The sequence below is a fragment of the Rosa chinensis genome, chromosome 7, assembly GCF_002994745.2.
Source record: "Rosa chinensis cultivar Old Blush chromosome 7, RchiOBHm-V2, whole genome shotgun sequence".
Classification (NCBI taxonomy): Eukaryota; Viridiplantae; Streptophyta; class Magnoliopsida; order Rosales; family Rosaceae; genus Rosa; species Rosa chinensis.
Window position 1 is genome coordinate 16,067,118 of NC_037094.1, and position 24,816 is coordinate 16,091,933.

Genomic DNA, 24,816 nt, shown 5'->3' on the forward strand with positions numbered 1-24,816 from the left:
GTCTGGCCGAGTATGTGAGAGATAGATTAATCTACCAACTAACCTCTGATAGCGAGCCTTCTCTGTAAGAGTTTGATTAGGGTACTCAGCCAGTTTATGATTTTGCTCAATAGGAGTATCAGCAGGTCTACACCCTAGCATTCCTGTCTCTGTCAACAAATCAAGCACATATTTTCTCTGGCATAAGAAAATTCCTGAACTCCCCCTGGCGACCTCAATCCCCAAAAAATATTTAAGAGAACCAAGATCTTTCATCTCAAACTCTGATGCAAGCAGATCTTTTAATCTTTCAACCTCCTCTGAATTATCACCAGTAATTATCATATCATCAACATAAATAATCAAGGCAGTTAATTTACCTTCACAGCGTTTCAGAAACAATGTATGGTCAGAGTTGCTCTGCTTGTACCCAAAACGACGCATAGCTTGAGAGAATCTTCCAAACCAAGCTCGTGGTGATTGTTTGAGTCCATACAAGGACTTATTTAACTTACAGACAAATCTACATCCTGTGCTTGCCTCATATCCTGGTGGTAGATCCATATAGACTTCTTCAGATAGCTCTCCATGTAAAAAGGCATTCTTCACATCAAACTGTTGCAAGGGCCAATCTAGATTAGCTGCTAGAGACATCAACACTCGAACAGTATTAATCTTTGCTACTGGAGCAAAGGTCTCCTCATAATCCACGTCATATGTTTGAGTGTATCCCTTTGCAACAAGTCTTGCTTTATACCTGTTCACTGAACCATCTGCATTGTGTTTGATAGTGTACACCCATCTACATCCAACAACTCTCTTTCCTTGTGGAGGTGGCACCAACTCCCAAGTATTATTCTTCTCCAATGCCTCCATCTCTTCATTCATTGCTTGAGACCATTTGGGATCCTTGAGAGCATCCTGCACTTTACTGGGAACACATACAGAAGATATTTGATTCACAAAAGAAGCATGGGATTTGGATAGCCGGTGGGTGGATACAAAGTTAGCTATGGCATACTTAGACTTAACATCTAAACTTGGTTCATATTGACGAGGTGGTTTACCACGGGTGGACCTAGGAGGCAAAACATGCACACTATCACCAATATCAGAGTCAGAAGAAACACCACTAACCTCAAGATTGGGACGCTCCTCAGGGATTGGTTGACAAGGGTTATCTGTATCTAAGAGGGGTGGAGGAGCTCGGCCTTCTCGGAGGGTAGATGATTCGGAAATTGTCTTTTCTATTTCGGAACTCGCAATGCTCTGTTCGGCAGTTGCATGGCTAAGGGTAGACGATTCAGCAATTGTTGTTTCTATTTCGGAACTTGCAATGCACTGTTCGGAAATTGCTGTTTCTGTTTCGGAACTTGCAATGCACTGTTCGGCAATTGCTGTTTCTGTTTCGGAACTTGCAATGCACTGTTCGGCAATTGCTGTTTCTGTTTCGGAACTTGCAATGCACTGTTCGGCAATTGCCTTTTCCGTTTCAGCAGGAGTGACGTTGGCTTCAATGGGCTGAATTTCAATCCCACAAGACTTCTCTTCCAAAAAAGTGTGTTTCTCCCCCTGAAGTGAAGGATTGATGGGAGAAAAGTAACAGGCATCCTCATAAAAGGTGACATCCATGGTAACAAAAACTTTCTGTGTAGGGGGATGAAAACACTTGTAGCCCTTCTGATTAACACCATAGCCCACAAAAACACATTTTAATGCCCTGGCATCGAGTTTGGACCTTTGATTCTTAAGAACATGGACGAACACAACACACCCAAAGACACGAGCAGGGAGATTAGAAAACGAAGGGACAGACACATGATTTGAAAGGGCAGCATAGGGGGTTTGACCATTGAGAACAGAGGAAGGTAGCCTATTAATGAGATGACAGGCAGTGAGAATTGCATCTCCCCAAAGATACTTAGGCATATGAGCACTAAATAGAAGAGACCGGGCTATGTCAAGAACATGACGATTCTTTCTTTCTGACACCCCATTTTGTTCAGGGGTTTGAGGGCAAGTAGTTTGATGAATGATCCCATGAGAATGAAAGAATTGGTGAAACTGAGAATTGACAAACTCCCCCCCATTATCAGAACGAAAGACTTTAATATTGGCTCCAAATTGATTTTGAACAAGAGCAAAAAATTCTTGGAAAGCAGAGAAGACTTCATATTTGTGTTTCAATAAAGCGACCCAAGTAAGACGGGTATAATCATCAATAAACAAAACAAACCAATGTTTTCCAGACAAGGTTGACTCACGGGAAGGTCCCCAGACATCAGAATGAATAAGCTCAAAAGGAAAAGAACTCCTAGTAGTACTCAAAGGATAAGTAGTACGATGACTTTTAGCTAAGACACATGACTCACAGGGCAACTTAGACTCATCAATACCCAGAAACAAGGATGGCATAGATTTCTTCATGACACTAAATGAAGGATGTCCCAATCTCCGATGCCATAGCCATAATTCTTCAACTTGATTAGTAACCCCAGTCGAAATCAAAGCTGCTTGGACTGCCTTCTCCGGCTTCACTCCGGCGAACATGCAATCCAGATGAAATAGTCGACCCCTCAGATAACCCCTGCCAATTATTTCCCTGGTGAGGAGGTCCTGAAAAATCACATACAACGGAAAAAATGTTACAGAACACCGAGATTGAGTAATAAGTTGAGGCACAGATATAAGATAATGAGAGAGATCAGGGACATAAAGAACATCATGTAGTGTCAAAGAAGGGGTGAGACGAATAGACCCTATTCCTAAAACAGGAAAAGAATCACCATTGGCATTGACAACAGAGGAAATAGAGGGTGGATTGAGAAAAAGAAAGAAACTACGATCATAGGTCATATGGTCAGATGCTCCAGAATCAATTATCCAAGTATTGCCACCAGTAAAGCTAGAAAATTTTAAAGCTGCTCCAACCTTACCATTACCACCACGACTTATGGATGCGGTATCCTTACCAGCAAAGTTGGTGTGATCTGGTTTTGTCACCGCAGAGTAATCTTGGTCTTGAACAAGATGAACAACAACCTTTCCCTTGGGTTTGTTGTCCTGACGTCGGGGCCTATCAAAGTAGCCTGCTGGAAAACCAACCAACCTGCAACAACTTGCTTTGATGTGGCCTGGATTCTTGCAGTAGTTGCAAGTCAGATTTGAGGAGAACCTGGGAGAAACGTCTTGATCTTTCACCATGGTGAATACGCAGCGGAAGGAAACAAAAACAACAGAATTTTAAGAAGGCAACGGTGATGAAAGGATCAAAGGACAAGGAACAAATTCAAGCACAAAGAACAAGGGTCAAGGATCAAAGAACAATGAGTCAGAGTCCAGGATCAGATCTCTGCTCTGATACCAAGTCAAAGATAACGAAGAACAAGAGATAATTTTGACTGAATAACTCTCAGATTTTTATTCACCTTACAAGAAGGAATTATATACAAATTCTGATAAGACAAGTACTACTCCTAAGGTAAGTAGTAAACCTAATAATACTACAGATATTACATAATATTACATATCACAGAATATTACAGAATATCTACATAAATAAGGTAAGTATGACTCACGCCAACAAACTCATCCTCTCATCATGCTCTACCTGTTTGTGTGATTAGTTTTCGAATTGGATTAAGTTCTTAGGATTGGAGTATCTGGATTCGTTTCGGGTTTGACGTTGCGTCTCTCTCTCCACAGCAGTCGCTAACGTCATCCACAATTGATTTTGGGCCGAGCTGGCAGCTGGCAATGCTGGGTTAAGGAATTTGTCACGGGCTTGACATTTTTCTTAGCTTGGGTCACGAAAAGCCTTGGTTTGGCTAGTCAAGGTTGAACCGGTGGAAGCTTGTTTTTGGGAATTCATGTTCACCACCTCACCAATCCTAGGTGGAGGCCGGTCACCACCAAACCGCTGAACATGCTCTTAAGTTTTGTTTCCTTAACAAATATCGTCCTGCATGAAAAAGAAATCTTAACAAATACATCTATATGATAACTGTATTATAGTAGGTGAAGTAACATAATCATTCATGAATAAGAAACTTTTATTAAATAATGTGGTCGTTTCTAGCCTTCTAGGTGCTGCACCAAAATGTCGTTTGTTTAATATACTAGGGTGACTTACTTTCTAAATAAATAGTGTAGTAGATGTCCACACAGACAGCATGACTAAAATCGCAAGTCCCCCATTACCCATGCGCGGCTGCGCGCATAGTGCATAGTCTCTTATCTTATAACTTCTTCTAAGAGGAGAGAATCGTTCTCTAATCAACTAATTCAGCAGGTTAAGTATATAGTGGAGAATAAATATCTTTAAACAAGGAATTAGCGAATGACTAGGATACCAAGTATTTTTGTTTCTTCTTGTTATTTAAATGGATAATACTTAATTGGGCTTGTATCCCTCTATAGTCGTAATTTGTACCGGACTTTGTTCTAGCCCACGACGCAGTTTTATTTGTCGTTTGACTCCCGTCGGTTGACGGAGTATTTTGGCTGCTCTATGCCTCTATTGTTGAAATACATAGCCCCGTATAGAAGGCAGAAAATCATGGTATGGAATGAAAATTAATTTCAATTTACATTTAATAGTGCCGTTTGGTTGTTATTAGATATTGAAAAGGAAACAAAAATGAGATATAATTGGAAATTAAGGGCTAGTTTGAGATTGCTGTTACTTAAAAAAAAACGGTTGCTGCTGTATTGTGAGAATAATCAACTGTGAATTAAAACAGTTTCGCGTTTGGTAAATGATATTTTTAAAAGTGTTGTCAGTACATAAAACAACTGCAGGACATGTTTTGATCCACGGCAGGTTCTAAAAACAATATCTGGGCTGCTTCTAAAATCAGTTGCCAGTGACTTATAATTTTCAATTAAAGCTGCTTTTTATTTATTTACCAAACACAATAAAATCTAATTTTTTGAACAAAAACTGATTTTTTTTTAAGCGAAGCAATCCCAAACAGAGCCTAACCCCCTCATAAAGCCTGAATATAATTATCTAGTCACAGGTGGTATTCTCATTCCATTTTCCACTGTCAAATGCACTACAATAGGACTAGAAAATTAATCTCAAAATTTAATTTCCAATAATGTTCCAAACACGTACATAGAAATACCAATACCTATTCTAATCCATATAGGCCTGGAAATGAAAGTAAATCATTTCCTATTTTGACATTCCTGCCGACCAAACGGGTCTATGAGCTTTAAAACTGGGAAAATAGCAGAGCAGACCAATTTATCAGCTGGGATATTTGGGCTCTTGGATTGTACTGTAAGTTCTTGAAATTTGAAACTCTCTCAAAATGTTTTGTCTTTGATGAATTATGAATCATATAGCTCACTCTTGCTTTGTAACTACTTGGAAAATTTATGCAAAGCCCATTGAACCCTTTACTGCTTGGAAAGAAAGTGAAACTAAAGCTTGAGATAGAGGTTGAATTGCATAATCTTGAATACCCATTTGGCCAATGAGGTTCCACTCATCTGGACCTGAACTAACTCAGCATGGTTCAAGAATTGATGGGTGTGATTCATTTTTGCTCATTTTGTGTATAGAATCGATGATTTGGAGTGTACTAGGGGATTCAATCACAAATTTTTAAGCTTTTATGAGTATCTATTTAATTTGTGTTGCAGTTTTGAACTAATATTATCATAAGAATCCCAAAATGTCTTTCTTTTGCTTGTAGAGGTTGGGATTTAGGTTTGGTATTAAAATCATTGTCAGGTTTTGTTAAGGAGTTGCTAAAAGTTCTCTCTGATTTGTGTTTCAAATCAAGATAGTCTTAAAGATGGAAGCAGAGAGTCAAATGAGGGAGATAAAATATGCTGCTGATATTTCGTCTATAAAGGAAGCACAGGCACGCATCAAGCCGTTCATACACGAAACTCCAGTCCTGTCCTCTGAAACTTTGAATCTTCTTTCAGGAAGACAGCTGTTTTTCAAATGTGAATGTTTCCAAAAGGGGTGAGAAGCCATTTAGCAGTTCATGATGTTTGTGAGTATGTATATTTCTCAAGTAGCTTTGGTCTTCATTAAGGCTTCCTCGGATAATAATACTTGTTATTATGTGGTTATACAGTGGCGCTTTCAAATTCAGAGGCGCTTGCAATGCCGTGTTTTCACTTGATGATGATCAGGCTGCTAAGGGGGTTGTAACACATAGCAGGTTCTCTTTGGGCTCTTTTCTTCGGATGGTCATTTTCTTTGACTAGCTTATGTGATTATCACCTGATATTTTCCTCCAAATTTAGTGGTAACCATGCTGCAGCATTGTCTTTCGCTGCAAAACTACGGGGTATTCCTGCATATATAGTTATACCGAAAAATGCTCCAAAATGCAAAGTTGAGAATGTCGTGCGTTACGGTGGCCAGGTTATCTGGAGTGAGCCAACAATGCAGTCGAGGGAAAGTACTGCAGCCAAGGTACTGCAAGAAACTGGCGCAGTTCTTCTACATCCCTACAATGACAGGCGCATAATAAGGTACGAGAGTGACTTTTAGTTGTTTTTTTTTTAACTGCATATGTTTGCACTTTGTGGATCTTGATTAGGGAAAGTGGAAATATTTTGAACAACAATCAGCTTGTTTTGCACTATATGTAATTGAAAGTTTGGATGCCTGATGAGACTCTCCTGTGTTGAACGAAATCAAGACAATATAAACATGCTGCTTTGCAGTGAGAGAATTTGTGTTTTCATTATGGATATCCAAATCAAGACTGTATTATGATTAGTTGTACTAGCTGCTGATATGCACATTGTCACCAAGTACACCAAAACTGCTGATATGCCCTGATTACTTCTTAGCAAGTATTACCTAGATTAGTTCCTAATAGTAAAGTAACTCAATTACAGTAACGAAATAAGTACTTATCTCTTGTAGTTGAATGCACTAGACACTGTTATAGTTCCTATCAACACTATGTGGCAGAGCACCACATACTAAAATACGTAACTTAATTGTTCTTGCAGTGGCCAGGGTACCATATCATTGGAGTTACTGGAGCAACAAGTTCCACATTTAGATGCTATTGTAGTTCCCATAAGTGGTTTGTGTCGATACATTTAATCACCAGATTTCATGATTGTTCGTTCTTAATATTTTTTCGTTGATGATTTGTGAGCTTTGTTTTCTCATGTTAGATATACACATGTAGGAGGTGGCTTGATATCAGGTGTGGCTTTAGCTGCTAAGTCCATCAATCCTGCCATTCGAGTTTTTGCTGCTGAACCTGAGGGAGCTAATGATGCAGCTCAATCCAAAGAAGCTGGAAGGATAATAACATTGTCTGAGACCAACACTGTAGCAGATGGACTTCGAGCTTTTCTGGGAGATCTGACCTGGTAAAGGAAATTTTAAGTATTCAAATGGGTCATTAGAATTTATCTTCAGCTTGCCATTTATGAAATTCCTGCTTCACTTGTTCTTAAATGCACTTCTACACATGCTTGGCAATTACCATACATTAACTTGGTCTATCTTCTACTGGACCAGGCCAATTGTAAGAGATCTTGTCGATGGCATTGTAACTGTAGAGGACAAGGAGATAATAAATGCAATGAAACTCTGTTACGAGATTCTGAAGGTTGCAGTAGAACCTAGTGGAGCAATAGGCCTCGCAGCTGTTTTATCTGATAGTTTCAAGAACAATCCTGCATGGAAGGATTGCACCAATATAGGAATCATTCTTTCTGGAGGTAATGTTGATCTAGGCATCATATGGGATTCATACACAAAATAACTTTTCTTGTTTTCGAATTCTCTTTCGATTAATACCGATACTTTCTCCTAGCATGTCATAATGAAAAACCTTTAGGTACGTCACTAGCTGTTCTCTTTTCTGCTGTTATTTCTTCTCATTATTTGTTTAGACCTGGAAAAAGAAAATCTCAGAAATTAAGGCTACCTTTTGGGAGTCTTGGTATATGTTTGAATATTCTCTCTGAGGATTACCTGCCTTCACAGTTTGATAAAAACAACCTTTATATATAACACATGTTTTGCTAGAGGCTCAAAAGAATTACATTCATAATTGTGGGCCAAGCTTAACTCTGCTATTTTTACATCACAAGAAGGCCTAGCTACTAATGAGCTTTCTGGGCTTAGCTTGGTCCTGATCAATTTCGGAGACACCAAAATAAAGTACATCACAGATATTGTACTGATATGATTCTGCATTTACTCAAATTCAATACAATTCTGAGACTTTCTGACAAGCCAATCTTGCACACTAGCTATATCTTTGTAAGATTTGCTTCTTGGTTCTTACATGAAAAGGCCTACAATTCTTGCAATTTTACTTCTTCTTCTTGTCCTAGTTCAATCCTATATCTCATTCAGTCTGTTATTGAATGCTTCAATTACTATGTAGCTTAGAAATTGGTTGTATGTCTACCACTCGATCTATACTGAGCTTTGCAAGTTGATGTACTATATGGTTTTGCAATTGGACAGCAACAAAATAAATGAGGTAGTCAACTCCATTTATATACATTTGGGACCATTAAGATGTGATTGGGTCCTGCACAGGTCCAAAGCATTAATGAAGCAAGATGACTGAGGATGATAGGCCTTTGCTAATTGTGCAAGACTGCAAGTCATTGACTCATTGGTCTTGTATTGTATTTGTCAGCGACTTCCAAAACCTAACATTCAGATTTTATGGTCAAGCTCAAGCATCTTGTATATATGCAAGTCACAGTTGTAAGGGATTTAGACATGTTTAGCCAGTGACTCAATATAGTACTCAAGTTCTTGGTTCTTCACTCGTTGGATAAGTTTATTCTCTTCACACTACTAATCAACAAAAAAGGTGGGAATTAGCAATAGGAGGATTTAAAGTTTTGTATTCATAAACTTTTTGCATACAAGTATTTGATTCTCTGTTCGGCCAATAATAGGTACAAGCACCTTGCAAACCGATTATTGTAGAAATGGGAACTAGAGGATATGAATCCATGACCTCTTCCACACAAGTCTCTGATATTCAATTAGGCTGGTAATGGTTGTATATCAAGTACCTTACAAACCAACAAAGAAGTGGAGATTGGGAATCCGGATGGTTCAAATCCATAATCTCTTGCAAACAAGTATCCGATACCTGGTTAAACATGCTTACACTCAATGCAATCTATTATGCACCTTCGAAACCAATAGTAAAGAATTGACGATTCAAAGAGTAATTCGAATTCAAAACCCCTTGCATGAGGACTTAACACAAATGAGCTCAAATTTCATCATTTACATTGGATACATCTATCAATGACATGATCATGTGCTGTTATACTCGATTCATACGAAATTCTACAATATTTCGGAGTATTAAAACTCAGAGCCCTATATTTCCGGGCATGTTTCACAAGCTCTCTCTCTTTCTGCACTGCAATTCATAATTACCAGAGCCGTTCAAAATACTGGTTAGGCAATCATGTCTGTGACGATAAATGATTTAGAGGTGTCGTCTTAGTGTTCAGACCAGAAAGTGAGATGTCGTCTTTTCATTTGACACCGACAAAATATATGTTTGCCTTTTCCGTCTTAAATTGATTTCAGACTTTGATAACGAAGGGACACAAGCATTGGTGCGGAGGCATGCACGTATCTTATGAAAACCACATGCGTTACTGAAAAGGAGTAGAGTCTTCATTCCCTTCAAATTTCGTAACATAAAAATCAACATAATTAGGTCCAGAAAAGCTGTGGCTTAAATGTTAATTCCTTTGCTAATACTCCAATTTATTCTTCATGAAATGTCATTATGAACGCTATAGTCGATTATCATACACCAAATAATCCAACACATACTATAATTTGTTCCGTAATGATATACTTGGATCTATCTTCACTTGCTCTTGTTAAGTAAGATCGAAAATGATTGACCAGAGAAATTCGAACTCCGACCTAATTGTTATGCATCAGTTACTACTCCCCTTCATATCTGTCCTATGTAAGAAGAAATTTAGGCCTGCCGGTTGCTTCTGCACGCTATTAGGCTCTCTGTCAAATCAAGGAGCTCTTGCTCTTGTTTAACTAGAGTTTGAAATTTCTTGTGCGCTCTTATATCCACTTTGATTGAGAGAGATTATCTGATACTATAGCATTAAGCCAAAAACTTTGACTTGATCTGCATTACAGTCATTGTTCTCCACCTACATATTTAATAATTTATCCATGGATTCCTAAGTACATGCACATTTCACCACTAATTTGTGGAATAATCATGGTTTTGTGAAGTTTTTAGAAAACTGCCAAAAGTTTCCAGTAGGCTCCACCTTTTCAGGATTAATCCTTTTGTTTTATAAACACTTGTTGCCTGGGTTTTAAATGAACATAATCACTATGTTCTAATTAAAAGTGTAAATTATTCAAGAATGAGTTAATAATGTATATCAAACTAAAACTATTAAATTTCAAAAATAAAATTTTTGTAGGATTTATTGGCTGTTCTTTGCGCGTTCTCAGCTTAATTAGTTGGATGATTTTACTTTCTAAGCATATATTTGCTAGATGATTCATTCAACTTAAACCTTTAGCATTTGAATCTGTTCTCATCCTTCACTAGGACCACGGACCATACAGAAATATGGAAGAAAGCAAAAGGAAAGTTAAAAGAAAAAGACGATGTGATGTGTGTAGAACTATAGATTATATTTATGCTGAGGGAACCAGATTTAAAGTAAAACCCTCCCATAGAAGAAACTCTAGCTCTACATGAAAAGAAGAAAAAAAACCTTAGCTCTAGAGGAGGACCCCTACCTTGTCTTATGCTCTTATACAGTTATCCTCCTTTTGAAACATGAATATGTTATCTACACTAATGATAATGGTAGCTTACCAGCCATGCAGATCAAAATTCACCTATGAAAGAAAATGCGAGAACTTGTCAAAAGTCTATATGGATCTTTTTTACTTTTGATGACTCCTCCAGTTTGATTTGATAAATTTTTTTAGCAACGTACTTTGTAGAGCTCAACTGTGATGCAGTCGGAATAGTAACCTATGTTTACCAGCAATAAACTTAACAAAAGGGTTCTGGAGTCCACCAGAGATAAAAGAGAAAATTCTCTGTTTGATTGATAAAAGTTGAAAGATAGGTTCTGCAGCCGTTTAAGGTTGCTTATATATGAGAAAAGAAATCCTAGGGCGATTAACAATGAAACCCTAAAGCTCACGGATTAAAACAAAACAATCCAAAATAAACTAGAAAGCCTAAAAAAAAAGAATGTAAAACTAGCCTAAAAATATTAAATCACGAATCGGATAATTAAGACGATACATTTTGGCCTAAATATGATAGGGCTCACTAAAGTGAGTCTTGAAGATCTCGTCGTTCCCATTCTGGAAAGGTATCATGCGTCTTAAACGGACATTCTGGCCAAAAGTTAGTCAAATCTGATTCAAAATCAAAACCTGACTTTTCAAGTTCACACGAGAAACTTGAAAAGTCCAAAACCAAATTTTCTTGGATATTGCGGCGGCTAGTTACCTCATTATGCGTGAATTACCTATTTTCCAATCACTCTTCTTGATTCCACGCTGCTTCTTTATTTTTCTAATTTTCCGGCTAAACCAGGCCCATTCTCGTCCTACATCAAACTGGGTCTATCCACTTCTGAATTCTGATGATTATTATCAGTCTTAATTTAAAATCATGAGGCTAGGCTCCCTCATCTTTCATGCCTTTAATAATACTTCAAAACTTTAAGAGCTTCTTGCTTGGAAGCATTGTCACTGAGGACCCTTCATGTTCAAATAATCCTCATTGCTTGTGTCACATCCAAATTAGACAAAGAAGATGACTCTCCTGCCAAAACATAAAAAAGCCACATTCACAATCATATTGATTATAAATAAGCTGCAGACTCATGGAGTCATGGAATAATTAAAAAATTTGGTCGACGTTTATAACAACCTGCCTTTTAATCATGCAAAGCTAGAAGACAGATCATAGTATACAATATTAGAAAAATTTAGCAGATGCATGCAAATCTTTATTAGGTGTTTGTCTATTCTTTATACTTTGAGGAAACAAAATCTAAGGGAAAGAGAAAGGAAACTGCATGGTGGTAGTGGTTGTTGTAATATCAAAATTCAAAACCATTGAACATTTAGGGGGAATCACATGCTTTGAGTTGGCTGATGGAAAACAACTGGACATTGTGGAAACATGAGAAGAAAATTTCAACCTCTTTGAGACTTTTAACAACTGACTGAAACCTAAAAAAATGCAAAGAATGCCCTAATGGGAATGACTTTTTATGGGAGGTGCTTTGATAATGAATGAGACCATACACATAAAAGAACCCATGTAAAGACGGAGAAGAGCAAGAATTAAAGTCATTCATCTAAACTGAGGGTTTCTGCAACGAACAACTATGGAGTAGAGAAAACTTGGCTGTTAGAGTTAAAATGTTACGAAAACTTGCTCAAGGCATTAGAGAAAACTAGCTTGATACGTTGAGGCATCAGAGAAGATAGCATAATGATTTCTTGGACGCAATGGTCCAAACTTTGAATTTCAATGGTTGCCCCGATCAAGTAGCGGTAGTTACAGTTATAAAATCTTGCTGGAATAAATTTGTGGGTTTTGTTAATTAGAGTTGTTCTAATGCAATCAATAATGATCCTATAGTAACATTCATAATCTAAACTTAAGCCAGCAGTAATAATAAAATCAATGACTGACTTATATTGATTAATCGCATTTCTCACATAAAAGAATTTATTTATGTGAAAGATATAATCAATAAGATAACCCATTGCAACATAATCTATTCCTCAAAGAGGCCTCATTGAAGCTTCACCCGCCTTTTGCTGCTAATAAATAAAGTAGAGCAAGAAGTCAAGAAACTTATTAAATTAGAAGGCCAAAACATCATTCTCAAAAAAAAAAAAAAAAGGCCAAAACATAACAACATAAGCATATGACATATAGTGATATTCAAAGTTAGCGTGACGAAATTGTTTTAGGTTATTCATGTATTGAGCAAGGACTAACTAAATTTACATATTGTCCCTTAAAATATCATATCATTTCTATACTATAACTCTATAAGTCGATAATAACATATATCAAAAGGGGATTTTAAAGTCCTTAGGGTCCCATATCCATTGGATGCTAATGCTTGTTAGTGTCTAGTGTAACTTACCTTAAACTCAAGACAATAATACAAATGGGGTTTAATAAAAATAGTGCACCGTTTAGATGCCCTAAGCAAAAAAGTTTGCAAGTATTCAGCCAAAAGATACTAGCAAACAAAGATCATGTAGTTATCATCGATTCTTTTGGATAAAGTGACAAACCAGTGTGTCAATTCGTGAATTCTGCTAACAATAAACTAGCTCTTTGTATTGGTAAATACTAAATAGGAGAGAGTCACAACTACATTGAGTTAGTTTATCTATAATTTTAGGACACGTTTACTTACTTTGAATGAGAAAGAATGATACAGGGTAAAAATATTTCTGCTTTTACTAACACGTAAAGAAATATGAATGATTCTGGATAAAAGTATTCATGTGTTTACTAACACAAGAATTAATTGGAATAAGTGCAGATCTTATCTCCTTATAAGGAATCGATTCCTGATTACGAGTGGGGAGATGAGTTTAGAAATTAACTTTTCCGGAATCAATACAGATTCATTTATTCTCTCATTCCAGTTGTCTTTTATTCATAATTATTTTTCATTCTAAGACGTGTAGATTTTAATTGTACTTGACTAAAAAAGAAAGAAAAAAAACAGATTCTGTGTCTCGCGATATTTTGACGAGAAAATACTAATAGTATTCGCATATCGTGTGGGTTAATAATGAAGCGGGGGAAATGGGAATGTACGGTGCGCTGAGAATAAGGCATACACATGATTACTGCCGCCAATACCGGGAGGTTAGGTGCTTGTTAAGTAAGGTAACTCACCATAATTAAAGCCATTAGCCAATCCTAATTATGCAGACCATCATTTCCACTTTTTATTACACAGTTTAATTTATTCCATAATATATCTATATCTATATCTACACTACTATTAAGAGAAGAGAGCTTGCTCTCCAAAATTGGTTTCAATTTAACCTTTATTTATTAAAAAACTATGAATTATAATTAATCAATAGGAATAATATGATAAATTGTATAATATAAAAAAAATATTAAAAAAAGAAAAGAAAATGTGGTATTCGTACGAGAAGTTTCTCCACTATTTTTAATTTCTCTCCACATACATAGTGGGTGGACCCTACTAGTTATATTTAAAAAAAGAGAAGACTACAATTTTTAAAAGTTAGATATGTAAAAAAGTTAAAAAGAAATGAAATTGTCATCATCTTGCGAGTCTTATTTATGCAAACTTAAAGATGCATCCTGATACAATATGTGTGTATATATATATGGAGTAGTGGGAAGTTTTTTCCTTCATGTTTATAGGTATTTGATTTGATTTTAAGTATTGACGTTATTGTTTTTGTTAATTAATTTTATTTTAAAATTTATTAATATTTTAGGGGTTATAATTTAAAAGAAGAGTTAATTCATGTTTACCGAGAAATCACATGTATTGTGCCCACTTGCAACAACAAGTTTGTATTGTGCCCAATTACACAAATCTTAGGGGAAAAAACCTATAGGGATAGTCTTTTCTAAACTAGTGCCTACTATGTTCTATGCTGACTTTTGGGTCTAACCTTTGCTTTTTCTATAAAAAATTGTTCACACTTTTGAGCAAAACAAAACTAGCCTTCAACATGCCCAAATTTTTCACCTAACGGCTTCCTGCCTAACGATTACTTTAACAGGCGGAATCACTGCTGCTTATTTCTATCTTAAGCTGAGTCAATTTTTTCTAGGAAATAGAAAGTTTAAGCCTAAAAGGTACATGGATAGAGGCAGAAACTTTAATAAACATTTTTAAAATATCAAACTAAAATTTAAAACATAATTGACAAGGTGGATGAGCAATCTGAAATTAGTTATTCAAACATAATTACAAACTAAAGATTCAGAGCCTCATTCTCAGGTAAACAGCTAAAAAGCTGTTTAGCTATCCATAAGAATGATTACAGTTACTTACTTGTAATGAAAGTGCACGACTTCACACTAGACAAGAAGGAAAGAGCACACTGCTACTATGGCTTTCTTACTTCTTGAGAGAATATGATTCTTCCCAATTTTCTGATGCCTTACAACTGAAGCTAAAGCTCCTTATATAGGGAGCGGAACTCAAACTCGAATTCAAAATAACAAAATGTACATAACAACTCCGTGATTATCTGCTTTCGTGAGTGTTTCTGATGATGGAGGTCGGTTGGTAAAAGCAGATTCTTTTATGTGAAATGTTTTTCACCTACTTTCTTTTTGAAAAGCAAAAGCAGCTTTTGGGAAAAGTCCAAAGTTGCTTTCGGCACTTTCTACACTTGTTGCTTCACATGTTCTCGTCCGTTTCTGAGTTGTGACCAAGGACAAAGGAGTTGTTGTCCATCCTGGCCATTCTGGCAGTAGTTGCATTTTCCTCGACATCTGTATCTACATACATCTTGTAGTGGTTGTCTTTTTCAAGCATTTCAATCCACTGTAAGCATGCTAGTGTCGAGTCTATCTCTTTTCTTATGAGGGATATGAAGAGGTCACTGCTGATTGCTTCAGGATGATCATAAGCAGTGATAATTATTTGGATTAATTCCGGTTTACCTACCTGAACTTATGGTCATTCTTCATTTTAGTCCCTAAACTTTCAATTTCATCAAGAACACCCCTAGACTCCCAATTTTCATCAGCCGTATCCAATTCTTCAAACCCCGTCCAAAATTTCCGTCAACTGATGACGTGGCAGGAGACAGAAGGGCGAAATTCAGATAATAACCCTATTTGATTATAATTATAAATAAATAATAATTAAAAAAGCCAATGTTTTTAAAATGAAAATAAGGACTTATAGGAATAATATCTTCCACGATATCAAGTCTTGTATTCAAACATAATCACGATTTCTTGACAAATTTTTTCTTCTATATGAACACAACATCTCCTCCAAGATTTTGAGACTCTGAGCCACAATATCAAGTCTTGTTCAAATTTTTTTTTTCAGCAGTCTGCGATCTAACTCTCTCTCAGATTGAGAGTCTCAGTCTCTCGCACTCCAAAACCCAGTCCTTCAGTCTTCAATTCAAAATTCAGTCGACCACTGTGCACTTCTCTATCCCCTTCCCCACCGATTTTCTATATTCAGCTCATAAACATGATTTCAATTCCTCATTCTACCAACAAAAACAGAGATTTCAGATTAAAGATTGTGAATTTGATCCTAGAAATAAACAAATCGAGTTAAACAAAGGCGTATATAGTTATATACCTGGAAAATGAACCTCGATCAGTCCCTTCGATCTGAAGCAAAATGATTATGACGGCTTCTAGGTACGGTTTTCCGGCCAAGTTTAGCTTGCCCAGACCTAGTGTACGGACAGCTCCACATCTCGCACTCGATCGAATAGGAAATTGAATGGTGCTAGATTTGGCAGCCTCTCTAAGTTATATATTACAGTCAATCTATCTAATCTCCTGGCCTTATCTCAAGCCTATCTCTCCAAAGCATTTATTTTTCTTCGACGGATTCTTAAATTCAGAATTGCAGCAGGTTTCTAAACCCATATGCTTTCCTCAATCTCTCATCTCCACTACCAAATTGGAAACCACAACACCAAAAATTCACAGATAATTAAAGCCATCTAGCTAGAAGAAAACCCAGCAACTGAATCCAGATTGTAACAATTGAATCCATCAATTCTAGATATTTATGTTCTTGAACCCAGCAACAAAACAGAAAAAGAAAATCCCAACCAACGAAATTCAAATACCAGCGACCCAAGTCGTCCATGAACTCACTGCCACCATTAAAGCCGCTCAAGCACTTCCGCCACCGCAACTCTGACACCAGCTTCACAAGCAGATCAACGTGAGGCCTGCCTGTGGTTGCCGAAGGGAGGACCTTCTCGTCATACTCGATCCCTAGGGTTTTGAAGATCTGATAGAGGCGATTCACCTCACGGTGATAGAGAACCGTAAGAGTGAGGTTCATGATCTGGAGATCCTTGGTGTCGGAGACAGAGAAGAAGATGTGGAGCTTGGTCCTTATGTCGAAGATATCAAAAAGAAAAGGAAAATGATCCCCTTCAGATAATTTTTTTTTTTTTTTTAAAGCAGAAGAAATGTAAATTGACCATTTTAACCCTTCTGTCTCCTGCCACATCATCAGTTGACGGAAATTTTGGATGGAGTTTCAAGAATTGGACACGGCTGATGAAAATTAGGAGTATAGGGGTATTCTTGATGAAATTGAAAGTTTAGGGACTAACATGAAGAATGACCATAAGTTCAGGTAGGTAAACCGGAATTAATCCTAATTATTTTTTCTCCTGCTGCCAGGAAAGTATTTCTTGTATATTCTTGGATGATCTTCTTGATGTATTCGAGAGACATGCCCTTCATCCATGGAATACTTGAATTTGGCTTGTCGTTGTATCCAACACAAGCGGGCTAAAGATATCTTTTTTGAATAATTCTCACATAATGATAAGGAGAAATGTATTCAACCTCACCGTTTTTTCTTTGAATCCATTCTGATGGAATAGATCTGAACTTCAGTCTAAGAGTACAGTCATTCTTTCTGACATTTTTTATTGTGTTGATGATGATAGGGGGTAGGCCTTTGAGATCATCATTTGTTTTGGTCCATAGATTATGGACAAAACCATTTTCAACAAGCCAAAGCTTGTGTTCTTGAGGATGTTCACTCTGAACATTAACACCATATCTTCTAACATAAGGTCCTGCAACAATGAAGAGGGTTGGAGGAATACAGGTTTCAGAATTATGGCTTCCAATCAGATTATGGAATTCAAACCAATCTGATTCTTTTAGTGCTATGATAGGAACTCTAGCACTTTCTGGATCTTCAAGATAGTTAATTTTTTCACTTTTAACAGCACTCTGCTGTATCTGAACTTCTTCATGTTGTGGTCTAACATTTTCATGGAGTTCTTCAGCTAATGCTAACAAAGCTGGGAACATAATACCACTGTTTCTTTCTTGAAAGGCAAATAAGAGATTATCCAAGATTTCCTTCTGGAGGTAAGCTAGCCTCCTGCCAGTTCTGAACATAGGATCAGCAAATGTTCTTAGTTCATAATTAAAAACATGTATTACTCCAGTTGGAGTTGGTTTGCTTTTTGGAAAAGCAACAGTCGTCAACGGTCTTGATGAGCCTTTACCGTTTGCCGTTTGAGACGGGCTAGCCAATCCTTTACCCTGAGATTGATTAGTTGTGACTAGTCCTTTTGGACTTAGCAAGAATCTTTTGAGGATTTTTTCTTTGGGATCCTCAGTGGTTTCGTGTTCTTTCCCAGTTCTTCTACTTCTGGGATTGCGACCTTCGTTGTCATCTTTTCGGCTGAACATCGCCATTTCCCTTGTTAGGGCGTCTGGAAGATAGTTCGTGTTTCTTGCAATCAACTCAACAATATAATCATATTGGTTAAGAAATAATTTCCAGTTGGCTAATCTTCCTATGTCAGCAGCTTTATCAAGTTTAAAATTTTTAAAATTCTTTACTCTAGCACAATCGGTGCGGACAGTAAAGGGTTTTCCAAGAAAAGCTGGAGAGTTTAAAATTGTTTTCTTGACAGCCAAGATTTCTTTTTCCCCTGTGTGATGGTTTAGTTCTGCAGGGCTGAACTTGCCATTACAAAATTTGCAAATCTTTTCAATGTTAGTTCCGGGCGTTTTTTCCAAAACAACACCGGACCAGTAATTATCACTCGCATATGTTTGGAGGATAATTTCATCATTTTCCACTGGTTGTTGTAGAGGAGGGAGATTCTTGCAGAGAGCTTTTATCTGCTTCTCAATTTTCTCATCATCTGCAGTGAAGTTCCATTTTCTTTTGGAACTTGTTTTAAGAGATAACATTGTTGTTAGTCCTGAGATTTTGGGAATGAAATCTCTTCTATGGTTTATGACTCCTAAGAATCTCTCTAGACTCTTATATCAGGAATTATGTCTGGGAACTTCCAGATTTTCTCAAGGATGTGAGGTTGGAGTTTTATTACTCAATTCTTGATATTTATTCCTAGGAAATCAACTTCATCGAGGATAAAGAAGATTTTATTTTCTCCTAGGATAATTCAATGCTGAACTATCAGCTTTACAACCTCGTGAATGTGTTTCATGTGTTCGTCTCTGTTTTTGGAGAAGACAAGGATGTTATCTATATAGACGACGCATAATTCAGCCACTTGCTTAAAGATGTTGTCCATCTTTCTTTGGAAGATTGAGGGGGCTTGTTTTAGACCAAAAGGCATTACTAACCATTCGTAATGTCCTTGTGGTGTTCCGAATGCAGTGAGAGGAACACTCTCATGATGCCTCTTGACTTGCCAAAAACCCGACTTTGTATCTAATTTTGAAAAGACTTTAGCTCCTCTGAGCTGGTTGATCAGTACTCTTACTTGAGCAATTTGATAACCGTCTTTGACAGTCTTCTTGTTGACATCTCTGTAGTCAATTACCATTCTAGCTTTTCCTCTGAGGTTTTCCGCATGATTTCTCACGTAGAAGGCTGGAGCATGATGAGGGCTAGAGGAAGGTTGAATTAATCTCTTGTTCAGGAGATCTTCAATATCTTTTCTGAATTCTTTTTGGTCTTCCTCTTTGTACTGAGAAATGGCTTGGACATGACAGATAGCATTCATATCATGTAATCTTAATTCATAGACCACAAGGTCTTTTTCCCAAAACTTCTGAGGGTCTACATCAATGTTCTGTTCGAGTAGTTCTTGATTTTCTCAAGAGTGGGAATTTTTTGAGACTCAAGCTTATTCTGAAAGTACTTGAGGTTATGCTCATGAATGAAACTAGCTTCTTCATCTCCGCTAGTTGTTTCTTCTTCTTCTTCATCTTCAGAAGATGATTCTTCAACAAGTAGTTTTTCTTGTTGTTTAATTTGAAGGTTGGTTTCAAATTTGGGTTTATAGGGGGTAAGATCACCACTATTCTATTGTGATCTCTGATATTATGTAGTAAAGTTTGGACCTACTACACTTTTGGCTTGAGTAAGTCTATCTGCCCAGAACATCCGTTCTCCTTTTCTGAAGCCTATTGCTTCTTTATCTTGGATGAATCTCTGTTGGAGAATAAAATCATTTTCTAACAAGAAATCTGATCTTTGGCCTTCTGATTGCCAAACATTATGGATGATAAATGTTCCTCCACTAATGGTGATATGAACATTTTTTGCTACTTTATTCATTGTAAGATGGCTTCCATCAAACGTAACACCAGTAGCTGTTCTTTTCTTATCTTCTTTCCAGAGTTCTTATGGAATTGCAAATCTCTTTGCAACTGTAAATCCTGATACATTGTCTGCAAATGCATGTAAATGATATTTTTTATGATCAGGGAATTTGAGTCCAATCTCTATGTAGTTGCTGTATCTACTAGTAGAGACGACTTTCGATTGTTGTAGCTCATTTTCTTGAGCTTGTTATAGGAATGGTTTACATTCTTCTGGAACATTTTATGGTATTTCAACCAGTTCAATGATTGCATCGAGTTTTTCTTCCTTTATTCTTGAGGAAGATGGTTCCATAATTTCTTGGAACTTAGTTTCTAATTCTTTCACTTTTTTCTCAGAGAAATATTCTTCATACTCTTGTTCTACCAATTGGCTGACAAGGCCATTTTTGGTCTTTCTTCTTGCTTCTGCTATGAAACATTCTTTGTGATAAGTCTTTTTAGACCTTTCACAGAACATAGGAAGTCCATTCTTTTCATGACATAAGCAATAGTCACAAATGAATGTACCAGGGTTCACCTGATAAGAAGACGTTATTGCCTCCGTCTTACTTTCTTCCTAGTTTTTGACATGTAGAACATTCATCTATCTAGATTCTAAGTATTCTACCTCAGAATCTATTTCAGAATCAGATGAATCTTCTTCTTCAGACCAGGTAGAGTAGACTAACCTGTCATCTCCTTCATCATCAGAATAGGCTATTTGGTAGCCCTTCATGTTTGCTGTTTCTACTATAAGCTCATATTCTTCAAATAGAGCTTTAGTAGATCTTTTACCCTTTTTTGGACATTCATTGGCATAGTGCCCTTCAGCTTTACATAACCAGCATCTGCAAGCTTTCTTGCCTGGTTGAGTATTCTGATGGTTGACTTTATTATTCTTCTTTTTCTTGAAGAATTTCTTTTTGGGATCTTCATCTTGTTGTTTCTTGTAATTGGAACTTTTCTTGAATTGACAATTTTTTTCTTATTACTCTTTTTGAATTTTTTCGAGTAATATTTTTATTTTCTTTTCCTATGGAATTTGGATTCATGACATCCCTAGTTGGTTGACATATCCAATATCCCGTAACAAAAATTTTCAACTCCTTTGAGTTGTTTCTTGGCCATCTTAGCTCTAAGATTGGCTTTGCATTATTCTTTCAGTAATTGCCGAATCCTGTTAGCAATTCCTCCAACTGGAAATCTTTCAATTGGTTTTTCAGCTATGCTTTCTCTCACAACTGTTCTCCATGGTTCAGGGAGTTTTCTGTGCAATAAGTTGACTAGATCAGTATTCTCTAGTTCACCAATAGTACAGTAATATTCTTGAAATTCATTCAAGTATTCTTCAAAATGTCTCATGTCACAAATTTTGAGAGCATAGATATTTGATTTGGCCATTTCTTTAGCCTTCTCACTTAAATTTGAGTGATCTCCACAGAACTGATCATATAGGGGTACTGCAAAATTATACGGAAATTTTAATTTTTTTATCTCTTCTAGCCAGTCTTTCCCTCTGGCAGTCTCTTTGAAAGAGAAGTAATACTTTCTGGCTACTCCAGTAAGAGTAGTTTCATAGTACACCTGAAGATCTGGTGCTTCAAATTTTTCAAGGGTTAAAGCAAAGACCATCATCAGGCTATCAACCCATTGGTCAAGAGTTTTTCTCTTGTCTAGAGCTTTGTCTAAATTCAGCAAGATACCATGAGTAGAAATTGGTATTCTGGGTATATTGTCCTCTGGGATAAATATTTGAGAATTTCTTTCTCCATTTTTGCCTGTAGGGGCTTTCTGTAAAGGAGGTTTTACTTTTCCCTTTTCTCTTATGATGACTGTTTTGGAGCTTTCTCATTCTTCCATTTCTATATCTTGATAGGGAAGGACTTTTCTTGTCTTTCCTGTTTTGAAAATTTTCATTTCTTCAATTAGTTTTTCTAATCATTCAGGATTTTCGCAGGATTCTGCTTCATCATAGAGGTCATAGAGCTTTTGCGCTCTAAGCATATTAACTGGTCTGTTCAGATCAGCTTCTAATTATTCTTCAGTGATGGGCTCTGTTGGTTCTTCGACAGAGAATTTGGTACCACTAACACTAGCTTCTCTAGTGCTGTAGCTTCTTCTAAGAAGATTGTTGTTTATCCTGACATTTTCAGGGCAGACGTCACTTTTTTTGTGATCGTCAAATTTTAGACTGATATCTCCAGTCTTTCTGCTTTCATATATTGCTGCTTTGGCATTTTCTGCTGGTTTTTTCGGACCAGATAATTTCCATTCAATAAGAAAAGCTACTTCATTCTAAGTAACCTTGTGGATCTGCTGTGAATGGTTCTTCTGACTAGTGAGGAATCCAGTAGTAAGACCTGAGATATTTGATATCCTTGTCTTTGGTTCTACTGTGGTACTCATCAGTTTGTAGTATATTCTGTATACTATTGCGAGTTCTTAGACAATGAGCTGCATCTTTCAAGCTGATTGAGAAATTTGGGAAGCAGTTGAAATAAGCTACTTGATTGCATAAAGATGCTTCAAGTGTTCCCACCAGACTAGCTTGAAAATCTGTTAGTCTATTGTCTTGTAAGACACATAGAACTGAACAGTTTATACCTTCTCGGGCAAAAAGTTTTATGCCTACTTGGACTGCTCCAATATGCATAAATTGATAATTTTTTGTTCTTGCTCGGGCAACTTCTGCAGGAGTGATCATTAGTACATCGGTTTCTCCTGTTGTAGAGGGGGTTGTAAATTCCAATAATTTGAAGTGATGGCTATCCAACACATCAAATTTTCCCCTTTTATAGATTTGTTTAAAATCTAATTTTGGAATTGCGGAGTTTTTTTACCTCCTGTTCAATTTCGTTGAATTCAAATTCTTCAACATTGAGGAGTTGTACTCCTTTCTTTTTCCCGAAGATGCTCATCATTTTGACATCTCTTGTAATTTTCGGGTTTTCGTACCGAATACTAGTATGACTAGTAGATGGTTCCAGAAAAATCATGTTAGGAACAAGATTCTTATATGGTTTTTCTAATGGTTTAAAGCCATTAGCTTTCTTTGTTTTTACTGTAGGCACTTTCTTGTCATTCAGTATATTTTTCATATAATCTAGCATTTTTTGCTGTTCATTGATTTTTCTACTAACACTTGTTAGCTTTTCTTCTTCTGTCTTTGGAAGTTCTTTGATATAATCTATTTTGTTTTCCAATTTTTCTGATTGGTAGATTATAGCAGGTAGTTTTTCAAGATGATCCTGACATCTAGATAATTCTTTAAGCAAGATCTGATGTTTCTCATCAGAGGATTTTAGTAGAGAATTCAACTTCTCTAATATTAAATCAGACATTGTCACCATTGGGGATTCCCCTTTTGAGCTATTTTACAAGCTCTTATACCAGTTGGATGCGGATCTAATCAATGCTCAAATAATCAAAAGGTTTTTGTTCCTCTTTAAGAGTATATAAGATATCTTCAATATCTTGTTCAACTTTATAGATTCTTGTTTGAAGTCTATAGATGATATCTCAGTAATCGAGAGTTTCTCTATTAAGACTTTCTCTGAAGTTTTTCAACTTTCTCAGCTTTGCTTTTTCAATTCTTAATTCTTTAATAGTACTATTACAGATAGCAACTAACGCAAGTCTGTCAACGATTGAAATTATGAATAGCAAATATAACTGCTTACCTTTGAATATAGAGGATGAATTTTTGGATCTGTAATTATAGTCTAGATAAAACATTTCAAGATGGACCCATCACGCTTTATAAAAAAAAAGTACAAGGATGTAACATAAAAGAAAAGGATGATGGAGAGGGATATTAGTGGGATGAATAGTGAGTGGTTTGAAAAGTAGGGAGAAAAAGTGGAAAGTTTTGTGTGAGTGTGAATAAAAATAAGTTGTTGAGGTGTATGAGAAGTATATTGCTAGATTTGGAGTGTATGAGAATTTTCCCTTAAAAAAAATTAGTTATGAAGAGCTCTCTTCTCTTCTCTTAATAGTATAGATCATGACTTACAAAATTAAAATATTATATTTATAGAAAACTTTTAAACCCACGTTTATTGGAAAAATGTCAATTTTACACTGAAAAAAATAGCTCTCTCTGCCTAAACATGCAAAATATCAAAAAGAAAAAATTAGTCAACTATTATTTATTGATTTTAATAACAAAAAATCATATAATAATATCATTAATATTAATAATAAAAATCATAAATTAATTAATTTTCTCTCATTGTCCTCCAACTGCTAGGGACCCCATTTTAGCTGTCTCGTAATCCACTTCGTCCATTCTAAAATCTAAACCATCGACCCCACATTCCCACCGTCGTCCAATTCATAGACCATGAAATTCTCATATCTCATATCCCGATATATCTCATACATTTTAATATTGCCAGTGGCATCCATTAATAAAGATCCCAAAACTTGACCCCACTACTAATCAAACCCGGAACCGAAGAAACAACCTTTTTCCTTTTTTTTTTTTGCTGGAACCGCC

At 36.4% G+C, this 24,816-nt stretch overlaps 1 protein-coding gene across 7 annotated transcripts; it reads left to right on the plus strand.

Annotated features, from left to right (window-relative positions):
• Positions 1–5,114: 5,114 nt before the first annotated feature.
• LOC112175491 (serine racemase) lies at positions 5,115–8,957 on the plus strand. Of its 7 annotated transcripts, none has more exons than XM_040509970.1 (8): positions 5,122–5,266; positions 5,775–5,962; positions 6,078–6,164; positions 6,250–6,480; positions 6,970–7,046; positions 7,155–7,341; positions 7,493–7,695; positions 8,899–8,957. In XM_040509970.1, exons 1-8 carry the CDS (start codon positions 5,192–5,194, stop codon positions 8,940–8,942), a joined length of 1,092 nt encoding a protein of 363 aa, XP_040365904.1. In that variant the 5' UTR covers positions 5,122–5,191; the 3' UTR covers positions 8,943–8,957. The 7 variants fall into 7 exon arrangements, with proteins under 7 accessions (XP_024168931.1, XP_040365904.1, XP_040365905.1 ...); XM_040509971.1 differs by lacking the exon at positions 8,899–8,957 and adding an exon at positions 8,528–8,768; XM_040509972.1 differs by lacking the exon at positions 8,899–8,957 and adding an exon at positions 8,453–8,766 and having other exon boundaries at positions 5,123–5,266.
• The last annotated feature ends 15,859 nt before the right edge of the window (positions 8,958–24,816 follow it).

Bases quoted from the DNA above. Each gene is read 5' to 3' on its own strand.
- LOC112175491 (XM_040509970.1), top strand. From the start codon at position 5,192: ATGAGCTTTAAAACTGGGAAAATAGCAGAGCAGACCAATTTATCAGCT. The intron at 6,165-6,249 runs GTTCTCTTTGGG...CTCCAAATTTAG, and splicing joins GGGGTTGTAACACATAGCAG to TGGTAACCATGCTGCAGCAT. The intron at 7,696-8,898 runs GTAATGTTGATC...GGCCAATAATAG, and splicing joins AGGAATCATTCTTTCTGGAG to GTACAAGCACCTTGCAAACC.